The sequence below is a fragment of the Amphiura filiformis genome, chromosome 7, assembly GCF_039555335.1.
Source record: "Amphiura filiformis chromosome 7, Afil_fr2py, whole genome shotgun sequence".
Taxonomy (NCBI): domain Eukaryota; kingdom Metazoa; phylum Echinodermata; class Ophiuroidea; order Amphilepidida; family Amphiuridae; genus Amphiura; species Amphiura filiformis.
In genome coordinates this window covers 71,550,001-71,566,670 of record NC_092634.1, presented here as the reverse complement: position 1 = coordinate 71,566,670, position 16,670 = coordinate 71,550,001, and the positions used below count along the sequence as shown (strand labels likewise).

Below are 16,670 nucleotides of genomic sequence, written 5' to 3'. Positions count from 1 at the left end.
GTGAAGCTGATAGTAAATCAGATGTGAAGTATAGGTTGGGATACCACGCTGTACCTAGTATGAGGTGAGTGAAGCTGATAGTAAATCAGATGTGAAGTATAGGTTGGGATACCATGCTGTACCTAGTATGAGGTGAGTGAAGCTGATAGTAAATCAGATGTGAAGTATAGGTTGGGATACCATGCTGTACCTAGTATGAGATTAGTGAAGCTGATAGTAAATCAGATGTGAAGTATAGGTTGGGATACCACACTGTACCTAGTATGAGGTGAGTGAAGCTGATAGTAAATCAGATGTGAAGTATAGGTTGGGATACCATGCTGTACCTAGTATGAGATTAGTGAAGCTGATAGTAAATCAGATGTGAAGTATAGGTTGGGATACCATGCTGTACCTAGTATGAGGTGAGTGAAGCTGATAGTAAATCAGATGTGAAGTATAGTTTGGGATACCATGCTGTACCTAGTATGAGGTGAGTGAAGCTGATAGTAAATCAGATGTGAAGTATAGGTTGGGATACCACGTTGTACCTAGTATGAGGTGAGTGAAGCTGATAGTAAATCAGATGTGAAATATAGGTTGGGATACTATATATGCTGTACCTAGTATGAGGTGGGTGAAGCTGATAGTAAATCAGATGTGAAGTATAGGTTGGGATACCACGCTGTACCTAGTATGAGGTGAGTGAAGCTGATAGTAAATCAGATGTGAAGTATAGGTTGGGATACCACGCTGTACCTAGTATGAGGTGAGTGAAGCTGATAGTAAATCAGATGTAAAGTATAGGTTGGGATACCACGCTGTCCCTAGTATGAGGTGAGTGAAGCTGATAGTAAATCAGATGTGAAGTATAGGTTGGGATACCATGCTGTACTTAGTATGAGGTGAGTAAAGCTGATAGTAAATCAAGATGTAAAGTATAGGTTGGGATACCACGCTGTACCTAGTATGAGGTGAGTGAAGCTGATAGTAAATCAGATGTGAAGTATAGGTTGGGATACCACGCTGTACTTAGTATGAGGTGAGTGAAGCTGATAGTAAATCAGATGTGAAGTATAGGTTGGGATACCACGCTGTCCCTAGTATGAGGCGAGTAAAGCTGATAGTAAATCAAGATGTAAAGTATAGGTTGGGATACCACGCTGTACCTAGTATGAGGTGAGTGAAGCTGATAGTAAATCAGATGTAAAGTATAGGTTGGGATACCATGCTGTACCTAGTATGAGGTGAGTAAAGCTGATAATAAATCAGATGTGAAGTATAGGTTGGGATACCACTCTGTACCTAGTATGAGGTGAGTGTTATAGTAAAACAGATGGGAAGTATAGGTTGGTATACCACGCTGTACCTAGTATGAGGTGAGTGAAGCTGATAGTAAATCAGATGTGAAGTATAGGTTGGGATACCACGCTGTACCTAGTATGAGGTGAGTGAAGCTGATAGTAAATCAGATGTAAAGTATAGGTTGGGATACCACGCTGTCCCTAGTATGAGGTGAGTGAAGCTGATAGTAAATCAGATGTGAAGTATAGGTTGGGATACCATGCTGTACTTAGTATGAGGTGAGTAAAGCTGATAGTAAATCAAGATGTAAAGTATAGGTTGGGATACCACGCTGTACCTAGTATGAGGTGAGTGAAGCTGATAGTAAATCAGATGTGAAGTATAGGTTGGGATACCACGCTGTACTTAGTATGAGGTGAGTGAAGCTGATAGTAAATCAGATGTGAAGTATAGGTTGGGATACCACGCTGTACCTAGTATGAGGTGAGTGAAGCTGATAGTAAATCAGATGTAAAGTATAGGTTGGGATACCATGCTGTACCTAGTATGAGGTGAGTAAAGCTGATAATAAATCAGATGTGAAGTATAGGTTGGGATACCACGCTGTACCTAGTATGAGGTGAGTGTTATAGTAAAACAGATGGGAAGTATAGGTTGGGATACCACGCTGTACCTAGTATGAGGTGAGTGAAGCTGATAGTAAATCAGATGTGAAGTATAGGTTGGGATACCACGCTGTACTTAGTATGAGGTGAGTGAAGCTGATAGTAAATCAGATGTGAAGTATAGGTTGGGATACCACGCTGTACCTAGTATGAGGTGAGTGAAGCTGATAGTAAATCAGATGTGAAGTATAGGTTGGGATACCACGCTGTACCTAGTATGAGGTGAGTGAAGCTGATAGTAAATCAGATGTGAAGTATAGGTTGGGATACCATGCTGTACCTAGTATGAGGTGAGTGAAGCTAATAGTAAATCAGATGTGAAGTATAGGTTGGGAGACCACGCTGTCCCTAGTATGTAACACATCAATATCTAGCCTCTTAAGGAGTTTTTGCAGAGGAGCTAGGAAGAATTCTACAATGTGGACCTTTCTCTCTTGCATGCAAAAAGTGGACTTAAACCCCTTTCAAAAATGGGACCTTCTTGGACATTTTTACCCGAAAAGTGTTATTTTTTACATACATGTATGAATATCCACTTGTATGCTTTTTTAAGGTTTTTTTGTTTGTTTTTTTGGTGGGGGAGGGTAAAATCGTATACCTTCCTGACTTTATTAATAGGATCTGGTAGGAGGTAAGGACAACCTGTGGTATGAGAGCCATAACCTTCTTCAGGCTCATACGTATTGCTGCACTGAAGAAAGTTATACCCAGCAAACAGAAAATGTAAATGTTTATATAAAGGGTATAAAACGTTTTAATAACATTTATAGAAAACATTATTGAAAACTTGGTTTGCCACCAAATATTTTGCAATAACATTTTGACAACATTTTAAAAATGTCCGTGTAGTGTGTTTTCATATAAACTGTTTTAAAACATTTTCATGACCTTTATGTAACCTGAAATTTAAATGTTATTAAAACATTTTGACCAAAACCATACATGCTTTATAACATGTTTATAACATTTTAAAAACAGAGAGTTCATGTTTACTGGGTTTGGACAGCTGCTCATCAATAATTAGCCCCCTAGGGACTGTGCACTAATTATGAGCTGGGGGGGGGGAGTAAATTTTCAAATGGCCTGCCAAAATTTGCTTGCCCCTCCTCTCGGCCTGCCAAAAATCGCCCCCCCTTCGACCTGCCAAAATATCTTTGCCCCCCTTACACATGCCAAATCTTTGGGATCCCAATCTGCAAACCTTAAGTGCTCTAGATATATATACGAGTGGATATTCATACATAGTGGTAGATAAAATGATTAAAGAGTTTAACTTCAACACTACACTATTTTTCGCTCACCTGGAACGTTGGGTCACCTAGGTTGGGATACCACGCTGTCCCTAGTATGAGGTGAGTGAAGCTGATAGTAAATCAGATGTGAAGTATAGGTTGGGATACCATGCTGTACTTAGTATGAGGTGAGTAAAGCTGATAGTAAATCAAGATGTAAAGTATAGGTTGGGATACCACGCTGTACCTAGTATGAGGTGAGTGAAGCTGATAGTAAATCAGATGTGAAGTATAGGTTGGGATACCACGCTGTACTTAGTATGAGGTGAGTGAAGCTGATAGTAAATCAGATGTGAAGTATAGGTTGGGATACCACGCTGTCCCTAGTATGAGGCGAGTAAAGCTGATAGTAAATCAAGATGTAAAGTATAGGTTGGGATACCACGCTGTACCTAGTATGAGGTGAGTGAAGCTGATAGTAAATCAGATGTAAAGTATAGGTTGGGATACCATGCTGTACCTAGTATGAGGTGAGTAAAGCTGATAATAAATCAGATGTGAAGTATAGGTTGGGATACCACTCTGTACCTAGTATGAGGTGAGTGTTATAGTAAAACAGATGGGAAGTATAGGTTGGGATACCACGCTGTACCTAGTATGAGGTGAGTGAAGCTGATAGTAAATCAGATGTGAAGTATAGGTTGGGATACCACGCTGTACCTAGTATGAGGTGAGTGAAGCTGATAGTAAATCAGATGTAAAGTATAGGTTGGGATACCACGCTGTCCCTAGTATGAGGTGAGTGAAGCTGATAGTAAATCAGATGTGAAGTATAGGTTGGGATACCATGCTGTACTTAGTATGAGGTGAGTAAAGCTGATAGTAAATCAAGATGTAAAGTATAGGTTGGGATACCACGCTGTACCTAGTATGAGGTGAGTGAAGCTGATAGTAAATCAGATGTGAAGTATAGGTTGGGATACCACGCTGTACTTAGTATGAGGTGAGTGAAGCTGATAGTAAATCAGATGTGAAGTATAGGTTGGGATACCACGCTGTCCCTAGTATGAGGCGAGTAAAGCTGATAGTAAATCAAGATGTAAAGTATAGGTTGGGATACCACGCTGTACCTAGTATGAGGTGAGTGAAGCTGATAGTAAATCAGATGTAAAGTATAGGTTGGGATACCACGCTGTACCTAGTATGAGGTGAGTGAAGCTGATAGTAAATCAGATGTAAAGTATAGGTTGGGATACCATGCTGTACCTAGTATGAGGTGAGTAAAGCTGATAATAAATCAGATGTGAAGTATAGGTTGGGATACCACGCTGTACCTAGTATGAGGTGAGTGTTATAGTAAAACAGATGGGAAGTATAGGTTGGGATACCACGCTGTACCTAGTATGAGGTGAGTGAAGCTGATAGTAAATCAGATGTGAAGTATAGGTTGGGATACCACGCTGTACTTAGTATGAGGTGAGTGAAGCTGATAGTAAATCAGATGTGAAGTATAGGTTGGGATACCACGCTGTACCTAGTATGAGGTGAGTGAAGCTGATAGTAAATCAGATGTGAAGTATAGGTTGGGATACCACGCTGTACCTAGTATGAGGTGAGTGAAGCTGATAGTAAATCAGATGTGAAGTATAGGTTGGGATACCATGCTGTACCTAGTATGAGGTGAGTGAAGCTAATAGTAAATCAGATGTGAAGTATAGGTTGGGAGACCACGCTGTCCCTAGTATGTAACACATCAATATCTAGCCTCTTAAGGAGTTTTTGCAGAGGAGCTAGGAAGAATTCTACAATGTGGACCTTTCTCTCTTGCATGCAAAAAGTGGACTTAAACCCCTTTCAAAAATGGGACCTTCTTGGACATTTTTACCCGAAAAGTGTTATTTTTTACATACATGTATGAATATCCACTTGTATGCTTTTTTAAGGTTTTTTTGTTTGTTTTTTTGGTGGGGGAGGGTAAAATCGTATACCTTCCTGACTTTATTAATAGGATCTGGTAGGAGGTAAGGACAACCTGTGGTATGAGAGCCATAACCTTCTTCAGGCTCATACGTATTGCTGCACTGAAGAAAGTTATACCCAGCAAACAGAAAATGTAAATGTTTATATAAAGGGTATAAAACGTTTTAATAACATTTATAGAAAACATTATTGAAAACTTGGTTTGCCACCAAATATTTTGCAATAACATTTTGACAACATTTTAAAAATGTCCGTGTAGTGTGTTTTCATATAAACTGTTTTAAAACATTTTCATGACCTTTATGTAACCTGAAATTTAAATGTTATTAAAACATTTTGACCAAAACCATACATGCTTTATAACATGTTTATAACATTTTAAAAACAGAGAGTTCATGTTTACTGGGTTTGGACAGCTGCTCATCAATAATTAGCCCCTAGGGACTGTGCACTAATTATGAGCTGGGGGAGTAAATTTTCAAATGGCCTGCCAAAATTTGCTTGCCCCTCCTCTCGGCCTGCCAAAAATCGCCCCCCCCCTTCGACCTGCCAAAATATCTTTGCCCCCCTTACACATGCCAAATCTTTGGGATCCCAATCTGCAAACCTTAAGTGCTCTAGATATATATACGAGTGGATATTCATACATAGTGGTAGATAAAATGATTAAAGAGTTTAACTTCAACACTACACTATTTTTCGCTCACCTGGAACGTTTTCACTAGTTCGACTAGCGTCATCAGCAGATTGTAGACAAGATATCATCACAGCATAACCATCTGCTGAAGACGCTAGTCGAACTAGTGAAAACGTTCCAGGTTAGCGAAAAATGGTGTAGTTTTGAAGTTAAACTCTTTAATCATTTGGTCTAGATACAGGTTGAGTCAAAAAGAAGTAAACTTATGTTTGAGGGGCTGTAACTAGAGATCTGTAAGGAATCTGCTATAAATGAAAATATCATTGAAAAGAACAAAATCTATACGTCTAAATAAAAAAAAGAATTGTTGCAATTGCTCAAAACACACTAAAGTTACACTCACTTGAATACAACCACCCATTTTTGTAGCTGCACACGGCTGATTGATTTTCATCTATTTCAATTTCGACGAATCAACAAAGTGCTAACAGGATTTATTGTTGAAATGACAACTTTTGCTTTTAATAATCAACAAACAATGCAATGCATATAGATGAGGTGACCTATGATGTCACATGTTTACATTCAGACCGCCCTCTGTTGTTTCAAAGCAGGCAAAATAACACAGAAGTGTCTATGACAGACCACATAAATCTCTTTGAAACTCAACTTTTAAAAACCTTTGAAGTTTTGTGTGATATTATGTATATAGCTTGATGCATTTATAAACAAGATTGATACCATTTTTTGTATTATTTGCTTTGAAACCAAAGTTAATGAATAAAAATCAACTTCTTCCATGTAAACTATAGTGTTTTTTGCCTGACAGTTTTGATCACAGACCAACAGAGGGCGTATCAAATATAAACACATGTCACCTCATCTATAAACTCAGGATGAAGTATATGGCGGTACTGTAGTTTGTAGGGATCCCAATTCAAGTCTTTACGAACAATCCGGCAGAAGCTTGATTGGGGAATGTTGGGTAAAGGTTTGCGTCTTGAGCAGATCTTTGGGTCTTGCTGTAACGCATGTCTAACTCTGGCAATGTTCACTTGTGATCTAGCAGTTCATGGTCTGCCTGAAGCTTCCGGCTGTCTGTTCCTTAGTGTCCCATGTACATTGAGCTTGTTCACATTCTTATATACTGCTCCCTTACATGGAATCCGCGGATATCCGATTAGCTGTGGGAAATTGGACACGAAAAAAACCTTCAGTTGGACTCTTAGTTTCATGATATATACTTCGTCGGCAGAAATATTCGTTCCTGTGCCGTAAATTGTGGTGCCATATTGTCGTTTGGCCAGTTTCATTATAATGTAGTGCAATCATGTAAAATTCATATTGAAAAGGACCCTTTAATTGTTGATCGAAACCACACCTGCCACGTAACTTTATTTGCATTTGAATATCGCGCCTTACCAATCAATATAATAGGTACTTGGGAAGTGAAACCGTGTGCAGCTACAAAAATGGGTGGTTGTATTCAAATGAGTATAACTTGAGTTTGCTGTGAGCAATTGCAGCAATTATTTTTTAAATTTAGACTTGTAAAATTTGTTCTTTCCAATGATATTTTCATTTTTAGCAGATTCCTTACATATCTGTAGTTACAGCCCCTGAAACATGAGTTTACTTCTTTTTGACTCAGCCTGTATATGTTGCGAGCGCAGCGAGCAGGAAAATTTGCATATTAAAGCGTTTCCGTACTGTTCCTAAACCTTTTTAGAGCGTTTTATTTACAAGCGCCCCATGAATGTGTGCCTGTATGGGGCAGGGGCCCAAATCCACCAAACAAAAATTTTGCCGCCCCTTCCTCAACAGCCCGAAAAGGTTGGCCCAATTTTTGTCTCGCCTGAATGTTCAGGGAGAGACTTAGTAATCACTATGGTGTGTGTGTGTCCGTGTGTGTGTGTGCGTGTGTGCGTGTGTGCGTTCGGAAAAAGCTTGTGAACGCGTTATCTTGAGAACCGTAAGTGCTATGATGATGAAACTTTATAGGGGGTAGCATGACCAAAGGGTGTCAACCTGATTAGATTTTGAGCGCAAAATATGGTAATTAAGTACCTAATTTGCATAATTTATGCGTAATAAGCAAAATACCTTGTGAACAGATTATCTGGAGATCCGTATGGGGTACAGTGACGTAACTTGGTGGGGAGTAGCGTGGCCAGATGTTCTCGACCTGATTAGATTTTCAGCGCAAAATATGCTAATTAAGTACCTAATTTGCATAATTTATGCGTATTTGATGCGTATCAAGCAAAAAACCCTTGTGAACAGCTTATCTGGAGATCCGTATGGGGTACAGTGACGTAACTTGGTGGGGAGTAGCGTGGCCAGATGTTCTCGACCTGATTAGATTTTCAGCGCAAAATATGCTAATTAAGTACCTAATTTGCATAATTTATGCGTATTTGATGCGTATCAAGCAAAAAACCCTTGTGAACAGCTTAGCTGGAGATCCATATGGGGTACAGTGACGTAACTTGGTGAGGAGTAGCGGGGCCAGAGGTTCTCGACCTGATTAGATTTTGAGCGTAAAATATGGTAATTAAGTACCTAATTTGCATAATATATGCGTAATAAGCAAAATACCTTGTGAACAGATTATCTGGAGATCCGTATGGGGTACAGTGACGTAACTTGGTGGGGAGTTGCGTGGCCAGAGGTACTCAACCTGATTAGATTTTCATGAGGTCAAAGGTCACATACAAGGTCAAAGGTCAACTGAGGTCACCAAATCTTTTAATAATTAATTTTCAAATGTGCATCACATATCCCAATAACAGCTTGATCGGTCATGTAATTACGGAAATATGACGACTTTAAGATAGTCGCTTTCTTTGTAAAGTAAAGGAAAGTAGCACTTTCAATGAGTGATAACTCGTAAAGGAAGCATCTTTCTGTTTTGATTTATTTGATGAAATAGTTCTTTGGTATTGCCAAATTCGATTTTTCAGCGCAACATACTTTATCCAATTTCGTGAGGTCAAAGGTCACATACAAGGTCAAAGGTCAACTGAGGTCACCAAATCTTTTAATAATTAATTTTCAACTGTGCATCACATATCCCAATAACAGTTTGATCGGTCATGTAATTAAGGAAATATGACGACTTTAAGATAGTCGCTTTCCATGTAAAGTATAGCAAAGTAGCACTTTCAATGAGTGATAACTCGTAAAGGAAGCATCTTTCTGTTTTGATTTATTACTTTGATGAAATAGTTCTTTGGTTTTGCCAAATTTTTTGGAAGGTCATTACGGGGTCATCCGAGGTCACTCAGGGGTCATCTGAGGTCAAGTTATTAAAAACTCGTATGGGCATGAAACTTGATGGGTACAGTCAACATTTCAAGGCAAATTTTTGGAAGTTCATTTTGGGGGTCACCAGGGGTCATCTGAGGTCAAATTAGTAAAAACTGTCGTATGGGCATGAAAATTGGTGGGTACAGTCATCATTTAAAGCCAAATTTTGGAAGGTCATTTTGGGGTCACCAGGGGTCATCTGAGGTCAAATTAGTAAAACTGTCGTATGGACATGAAACTTGGTGGGTACAGTCAACATTTCAAGCCAAATTTTTGGAAGGTCATTTCGGGGTCATCTGAGGTCAAATTAGTAAAAACTGTTGGATGGACATGAAACTTAGTGGGCACAGTCAACATTTAAAGCCAAATTTTTGGAAGGTCATTTTGAGGTTACCAGGGGTCATCTGAGGTCAAATTAGTAAAAACTGTCGGATGGGCATGAAACTTGGTGGGTACAGTTAGCATCGGCCAGATAATCGTGCCCAGCCGATAACCGCCAAATTCATTTACCTCTCTACCAACAGTTATCGCTAAAGCAGGCGGTCACAAAAGCAGGCGAGACTCGTGGTTCGAGAACCGCCTTGTTTTTCTGGTGGTTTGAAAAAGTGAAGAGAAGAAAAAAAAAAAAAAAGGATTCTAGGTGCTAGCACCCTAAAAGCAACACATTTTGATATATATAGTACCATTTTTCCCTCCTCTCCCTCTCTCCTCCCTTTTTCCTGTCTCTCCTTTTTCCTCTTTTTCCTTGCCCCCCGGCAGCTACGCCCTCCCCCCCCTCTCGGCTGGTCAAAATTGCTCCCCCCTTCGCTCGCCAAAAATTTCTTCCCCCCCTCAATTTTACCCTCCCCCCGGGCTCATAATTATTGCACAGCCCTTTAATGTTAATTGTTTGAACCTTCTTTTTTTTTCAGTCATCTTCATCTGCATGCCATAAGTCAAGATTTCAACTCACCTAGTCTGAAAACTAAGAAACATTGGAACTCCTTCACATCCGATTACTTTGTAGATTGAGAAGTTATGACATGTTTGTTTGATCAGCTTTGGGGTTGTTTTGCTTTTGTTTGTTACTGTCTGTATTTGTTTACTTTTATTTGCTGACATTTAGAGAATAAAGGTATTGTTTTTAGCCGCTGGAGTGCATCTATCGTCTCATATAACACAGGCGACATCATTATCTTAAGTAAAAACAATGAGGCAAAGCCGAGTTGTTTTACGCCAAAAAATAATGATGTCGCGTTATATGAGACGATAGATGCACGACAGCGCTAAAAAACAATACCTTTATTCTCATTCTTAAACACTTTAATTCAAAGAAATATGTTAATCATAAGGTATACCAACTTTTAATCAAATTAAATCCTAAATTTCACAAGGAATTACCTAGGACTTAGAATCGATCAGTCCCGTTGTTGCTATGCGCCTCCGATTGGTTCAAATAGCGCGTACGAGTATTGCGTCGTCACACACGCGCTAAGGTGTGTGATATCGTGTCATATCACACGGGTAAGAACCAATGAGATTGCAGGAACATTCTCAAGTGTTTAAGAATATTGCATCTTGTACTTGTTCTTCCATTTACCCCCAAGTTTATACTTAACTTTAACTCTCTCCACACAGGTGTCAACTGCAGATGAAAAGTTTCAATTTGTTTTTATTCAAATATTTCAGAATTGTAAATTTTCATGACCATATTTGGAATCAGCATGAAAAATGCATTTAAATGAGTACAAACAAGCCTAGTATAGGTTCAGTAGTTCTTAAGTTAGTTCTTGAGATAGCTCTTGATATTTTTGAGAAAATATCTCAAAACGTTTTATATGAAGCCTATATGGCTAGCACACAGAACATTAATTTATTTATTGCTTAATTATTAATTTTATTTCATGTACAATGTAGGAACATTGTCCAATACAAATTCCTTTGTAATATAGTGCTGGTATCGGCAAGCATTTTGATCGTTGACAATCTACAAAAATTAAAAGCCGATGTCGACAATCAGGCTAATTAATGTCCCAATGGCAAATTGCGACGATCAAGGTTCAAAATATGGCGACCTACAGAGTGCACATTTAGTAAATGATTTACAGTCAACACGCTGCAGGGACGATACATACTGGCAACGCTATAGTCATGGTATAGTTGCTTATTTGCATGTGGGGTGAGAGGAACTAAGAAAATAAAGCATATTTTTCATGTAAAAACGTATAAATAAACAAATACTCAACCAAGTAAACACACAAAATAAATTTTGTCATCCCAAGTGTGCACACGGCACGCTAAGAACGACCTTGACATTCGGCCAATCAATGATCGTTATTCAGCCAAGCCTCCCTGACGTCACTTGACGGCCGTTCTAAAAATAAACCAAGATGGCTGAAGTCAAATCAACATCAACGAAAATGGGAAAGCATGGAAAGGGGTCACAATTTTGTTGGATTTGACCATTTTGGATGCTATATTTTGAACTATCCTTTGATATTTAGATAAAAAAAAGATTCATAACTTTCTTGCCACATGAGATCTTTTGGGTTGCTGGTAAAAAAGAAGGCAATTAGCGAAGTTTCTGCCAATCAATTTTTCAATTTCGATCGCAAAATTTCTGATATTTATTGTGGATACATGCAAAGCTCTTGTCGCCAATCGGCAAAAGTGCTCTTGTCAACAACGCCTTGTCAATACCAGCGCTATTGTAATATACATTTTAATGCAGAGTTGATGGGGTAATATTATTAGCCAGAAATATGTTACTCTTTGTATTTTTCCTCGTAGTGCCAAGGTTTCAAAATTGGAATGTTCACAACTTGGTCTCGTTTGGCTCGATTGGGGGCACATATTGTTATGTTTTATGCTCAGGGTTCTTATAGAAAGGCTGTTGGAATAAAAAGAACTTTGTTTATTTTTTCCATCCTCAATTTATAAAGTAATAAACCAAAAGTTTGAGGCCCTAAACCATAACCATTCATTACAAAGCTGACCTCCTTCATCCAACTGTAATAAAGTTAATGGAAGTTGCTCAATTAACAATGATGTATTTTTAAGCTGTACATTGAATTTCACAGTAATTTTTAAACCCCCTCCATCCCACTAACAAAACTAGTTTTATTCATACGGCTTCGTGAATCTTTTGACATATTAACTTGCATGGATTGAAAGATTTGATTATTGCTTTACATGTAGTTATATTTTGGCCTATCCATATCTTTAACAATAGATGTTATGAAGCAACTGGAAGAGCATGGCAAAGTAGACACTTCAGCCAGGAAACCAGATGAGCTACTCAAATTACCTCTTAGGTAAGACATAAACAGGTTTTCATCTCTTCTAAAACATGGCAGGTTCCCCTTAGGGTTGCACAACTTTAGTTTCTTTTGGTAGTCAACACCACTGAAATAGTCTCGACACCAAATCGTCTCAACTATCATCATTGGGCAGGAAAAATGTATGTACTTGTGGTCCTTGAACATGTTTAAAACAAAACTACCAAGAGGTTACATAGGTGGTTTTGCTTTATCCATGTTCAGGGGCCAATGACACATAGGAGGTTTTTCCTTTGCAACGATACTATCGGCGGTCGCAACACATAGTGGCGTAGAGTGATTTTCAAAATTTTCTGTTTCACATAGTGACGTATAGGTTTAGAGCTAGCTATTATCCTATAATAGTTATTCCTTGTTAACTTTTAAAGATACAGTTTAATAGTTTGAACCTTAAACTTTAATTACAAATGGAATCTGGCCACTGAGAGATAACAGTGAAGGAGTATCGACTCCGTTGCTAGTAGCATATCCTTCAAAAATGTTTTGATCGGAAACATATTTTGTCCTTCACGTACGCCACTATGTGTTGCGACCAACGCTATGATGTCTGTGACAACTGTTTTGAGGTCAAAATCTCTGTAACAGCTCACAGTATTTTAGTCCACAAATAAACACATCACTTGGGAAAAAACTGGTCTTATAAGAATGTATAATGTAAGCAACACATAATACATCTACAGTGTATAATATTTATATATTTTAAAATAAATGCGTATCACTTGCTGGGAGTGAAATTGTACAAAATATTACACCCGTACTGAGATGTTGATGATGCGTCTAATGCACAAGCCCCGAAGCATAGCAACAAGTGATACACATTTATTAACCTATTTCATACACATGAAAAAATAAATGTATCAACCCGCAAGAAAAATGAATACGTCCGAAAGCACTGCACGTAGAGTGTGCACCTGTGTATACATGTACATATGCACAGTCAGTGCATGGTTTGGATTTTTCTAACGCTTGCTCTGATTGGTTCTCACTATCTAAGAGTGTGTGAAACATCCATTAATTGATACACAGTTAAATTATGCTCACAACAATGATGACCAATTTCAACAAAATTTTCACTGACCATTTTATCACAATAGCCAGGGGCAGTGGGGAATGGTGTATTAGGGTCATCAGTGTTATAAATAAGGGGGTCTCTGGTCAAAAGCCTGTGAAAATCACTGGAGGCCCCCTGAAACGTTTTCCTGCGGACCTAATATTTTTACTGATGTGACCAAAGACTCATTGGTGACTTTAACATCAGTCCTGTTTTGGCAAACCTTTAGTTGATTTGGGAGTGTGGAAAGTGTCACACAAATGTGGACCAGTGTAACATTAAAATGTACACTACGAATGAGCCGTAAATTCCTCCCCTGGTTAATTTTGTTTTATTTCGTGTTTAGAGAATATATTATACATGTATCATAAGCTTTAAAATGGTATATCATTTGACTTCAAACGATATCCAGAAGCGGGGTTATGGTTTGTTGAACTTTGCTCCTTCAACAAAATGGTAGCTTTTTTCATTTCTACATGTGTCTCCTTTTCCACATTGCTGGCAATAAATATCAAACAGTTATAATTGGTGGTCATTTCAAATCATCCCCAAATCAATGAGGTTCAAGAAAGTTCTCTCATTGTTAATTGTTGGTTATACATACCTATACAAAATACAATGCCTGGTAACCCACCACTTGAACAGGATTTAGCCAAAGCAAACAAAGACCAGAGCTATTAAAAATTCTATAGCCATCTAAGGTAGAAGCTTATTATCCGCTTCAACAAGAGGATTATTGATTGGTGTTTGACCATCAAAATGAGATAGATGTCGCGCCAGCTAGAGGTACCGATGAATAGGACCTTCATGCACATTTTACACTGTAACTCAGAATACAATTTAGGGAATTTACGGCTCATTCGTGCTGTACGGTCACAAATATGCAACATGTTTACATGTATTATAAATGTGTAAATTTTACTATCGAGTTACGGCCCATAAAATTGCTGAGGGCTTGTAGACTTTCAAACCTGAGAGTCACACAAACATGGACCAGTGTCACATTAAAATATGCAACCCGTTGACATGTATTATACATGTGTCAATTTTATGATCGAGTTTGGGCAAATAAAAATTGCAGCTTCTTTTCAAACCTAAGAGTCTGTCATCTAATCATATTGATGCGAGCACCCTGTTAATGAGCAACATGGCGAAGCATTGTTTGCGCCGACCAGCATTTTGACGCGTAATCAGCCAATCTAGATTACCGCGTTTGTTGTTATGATTGTCAGACGATTGAATCAGCCAATCAGAACCCCACGCTGTGCACGCTCTCAAAATGTAAACAACTGCCGTTCTTCTTTGGCAGAAACGGTAAGAGTGCAAAATTATAAGATGTTTGAACAGTTCACCAATTTAAAGGATCCCATTCTTTTCCAAATAACCCAGCATTTTGTTGTCTTTATTTCTTACAGGTGCCATGTGTGCAAAATTAGTCTTGCTAACATACCAAAGCTCAAGGCTCACATGCTAACGCATCTGAAATCTAGATGACACAATTGGGAATGCTGTAACTCTCATGTGAACTTTCATTTCAATCATGTCAGCCTTGAACTTGCTGAAGTTGAGATGTACGTCAAAGTCTCAAAAAAATTGGAATGCTAAATTAAAGCTAAAACACAGCTAGACTTTAAGGTGGATTGGAGATTTGTTTGAATGCAGGTATAATGTGTCAGTTGAAACATCATGATGTTTTTAATACCGAGGTTCATTAATGCCAGTTGGGTGAAAAATAAGCCCTACACGTATGTAGTTTACCTTCTACTCTAAAATGGGGTAAGCTGCAGTAGACACTGGAAAAGGAATGGTGCATTGAATTCTTCAGCAGAAGTAATCCATGTATGATCTAGCATATATTCGGTTTGACACAACAATTAAATTACAAAATAAATTTGTCGTTAGTTGTTTTGCATAATATGATACCTCACTAGGCACAATATAACTTTATTTCACCAACTTATAGCAATTTGAATAAAAAGAGAGCTTTTCAAGTGACAAAAATTTACATTGACTTTCGCCTCGAAGCACTGAGATATTAAACACAGTTAAGTGAGCATTACTCAAGCTGGATTGAACTTGTAACAATAGGCAGCGGAAATCACTTTGAAGGAGGAAATGTCCAAATTTGTCACTTTTGAAATTCTACCTTTTGTCACTAAAATGCAATATAGCTTAGTGTAATCAAGTCTCATCGTGCCAGTGGCGCATGCGCAAGGGGGGGGCAGGGGGCACAGCTCCTCTCCACTTTTGTTGGTCATTCGGGGACGGTGCAAAAACGTCACAATTTGTCCCCTCAAAATAGAATTCCTTGGCCTTTTAAAACACTAAAACCCCAGAGCTTCCGGGGGCGCTGCTCCCTGGACCCCACCAAGGGCCCTAAGGCGGGCCCCTGGACCCCACCCGTGAGGGGCTTCGCGGCAAGCCACTCGCAGTGCGGGCGCTTAAACTCCAAATCAGACGCCATTCTTGGAAACTGCACAACCTGGCCCGCCACTTTCAATGTGCTGAGCACGCCACTGCATCGTGCCAAATGAGGCATCAAAGTACGCATAACAAAATTCTAAATTTATCCATCACTTTATTTTGTAATATTTGTTTTAAGTTTGTGGATACTTTTTGTGTGCAGTAGGCCTATATTTAATTTTGACACCCGAAATGTAAGGTCAACTTACACAACCTGGTCCTTCTGAATCGGTGCCTTTTACATAAGTCATCAGTTTGGGTGGGGACACTGGGACTGATTGAGGGGCACAGAGGTAATTGAGGGCACCAGTCATTTGTTAGCATTTTTTCAATGCAGTTTATCAAAAATTTTGACTGCTTTTGGCACAAAAAGGTAAAGTGATTTTTCGAATCGGTTACGTATGTGTACTATGCCGTTGTAGCATGCACATTTCAGAAATGTAGTGCCGTAACTAACTACATGTAATAAAAAACTGATCACAGTACATGAAAAGTCTGATGACATTTTGCTCCCACAAAATGAAGTCGCAAGTTGGCGGTTTCATGATGTTCCATCCAACTGTTGTGTTTATGGCCTTTGTTTGAAGACACCTGTGCAGTGGTATGTCCTTTGTTAATGGGGACAGAATTGAATACAGAGTACAGCATATTATATCCCCATTCAGGAAGGACAAAGGACATCAACTCAACAGTTGGAACATCTCAAAACTCCCAACCTGCAACTTTACACTC

General features: G+C 38.8%; 1 protein-coding gene across 1 annotated transcript in view; it reads left to right on the top strand.

Moving 5' to 3' along the window:
- Positions 1-15,674, top strand: part of LOC140157577 (aprataxin-like) — a 32,629-nt gene extending 16,955 nt beyond the window's left edge. The window contains exons 5-7 of the mRNA XM_072180817.1: positions 10,019-10,116; positions 12,313-12,400; positions 14,891-15,674. Of these exons, the coding sequence (XP_072036918.1) occupies positions 10,019-10,116; positions 12,313-12,400; positions 14,891-14,969 (265 nt within the window). The 3' untranslated portion in view covers positions 14,970-15,674. The remainder of the gene's footprint in view (positions 1-10,018; positions 10,117-12,312; positions 12,401-14,890) is intronic.
- Positions 15,675-16,670: the final 996 nt, after the last annotated feature.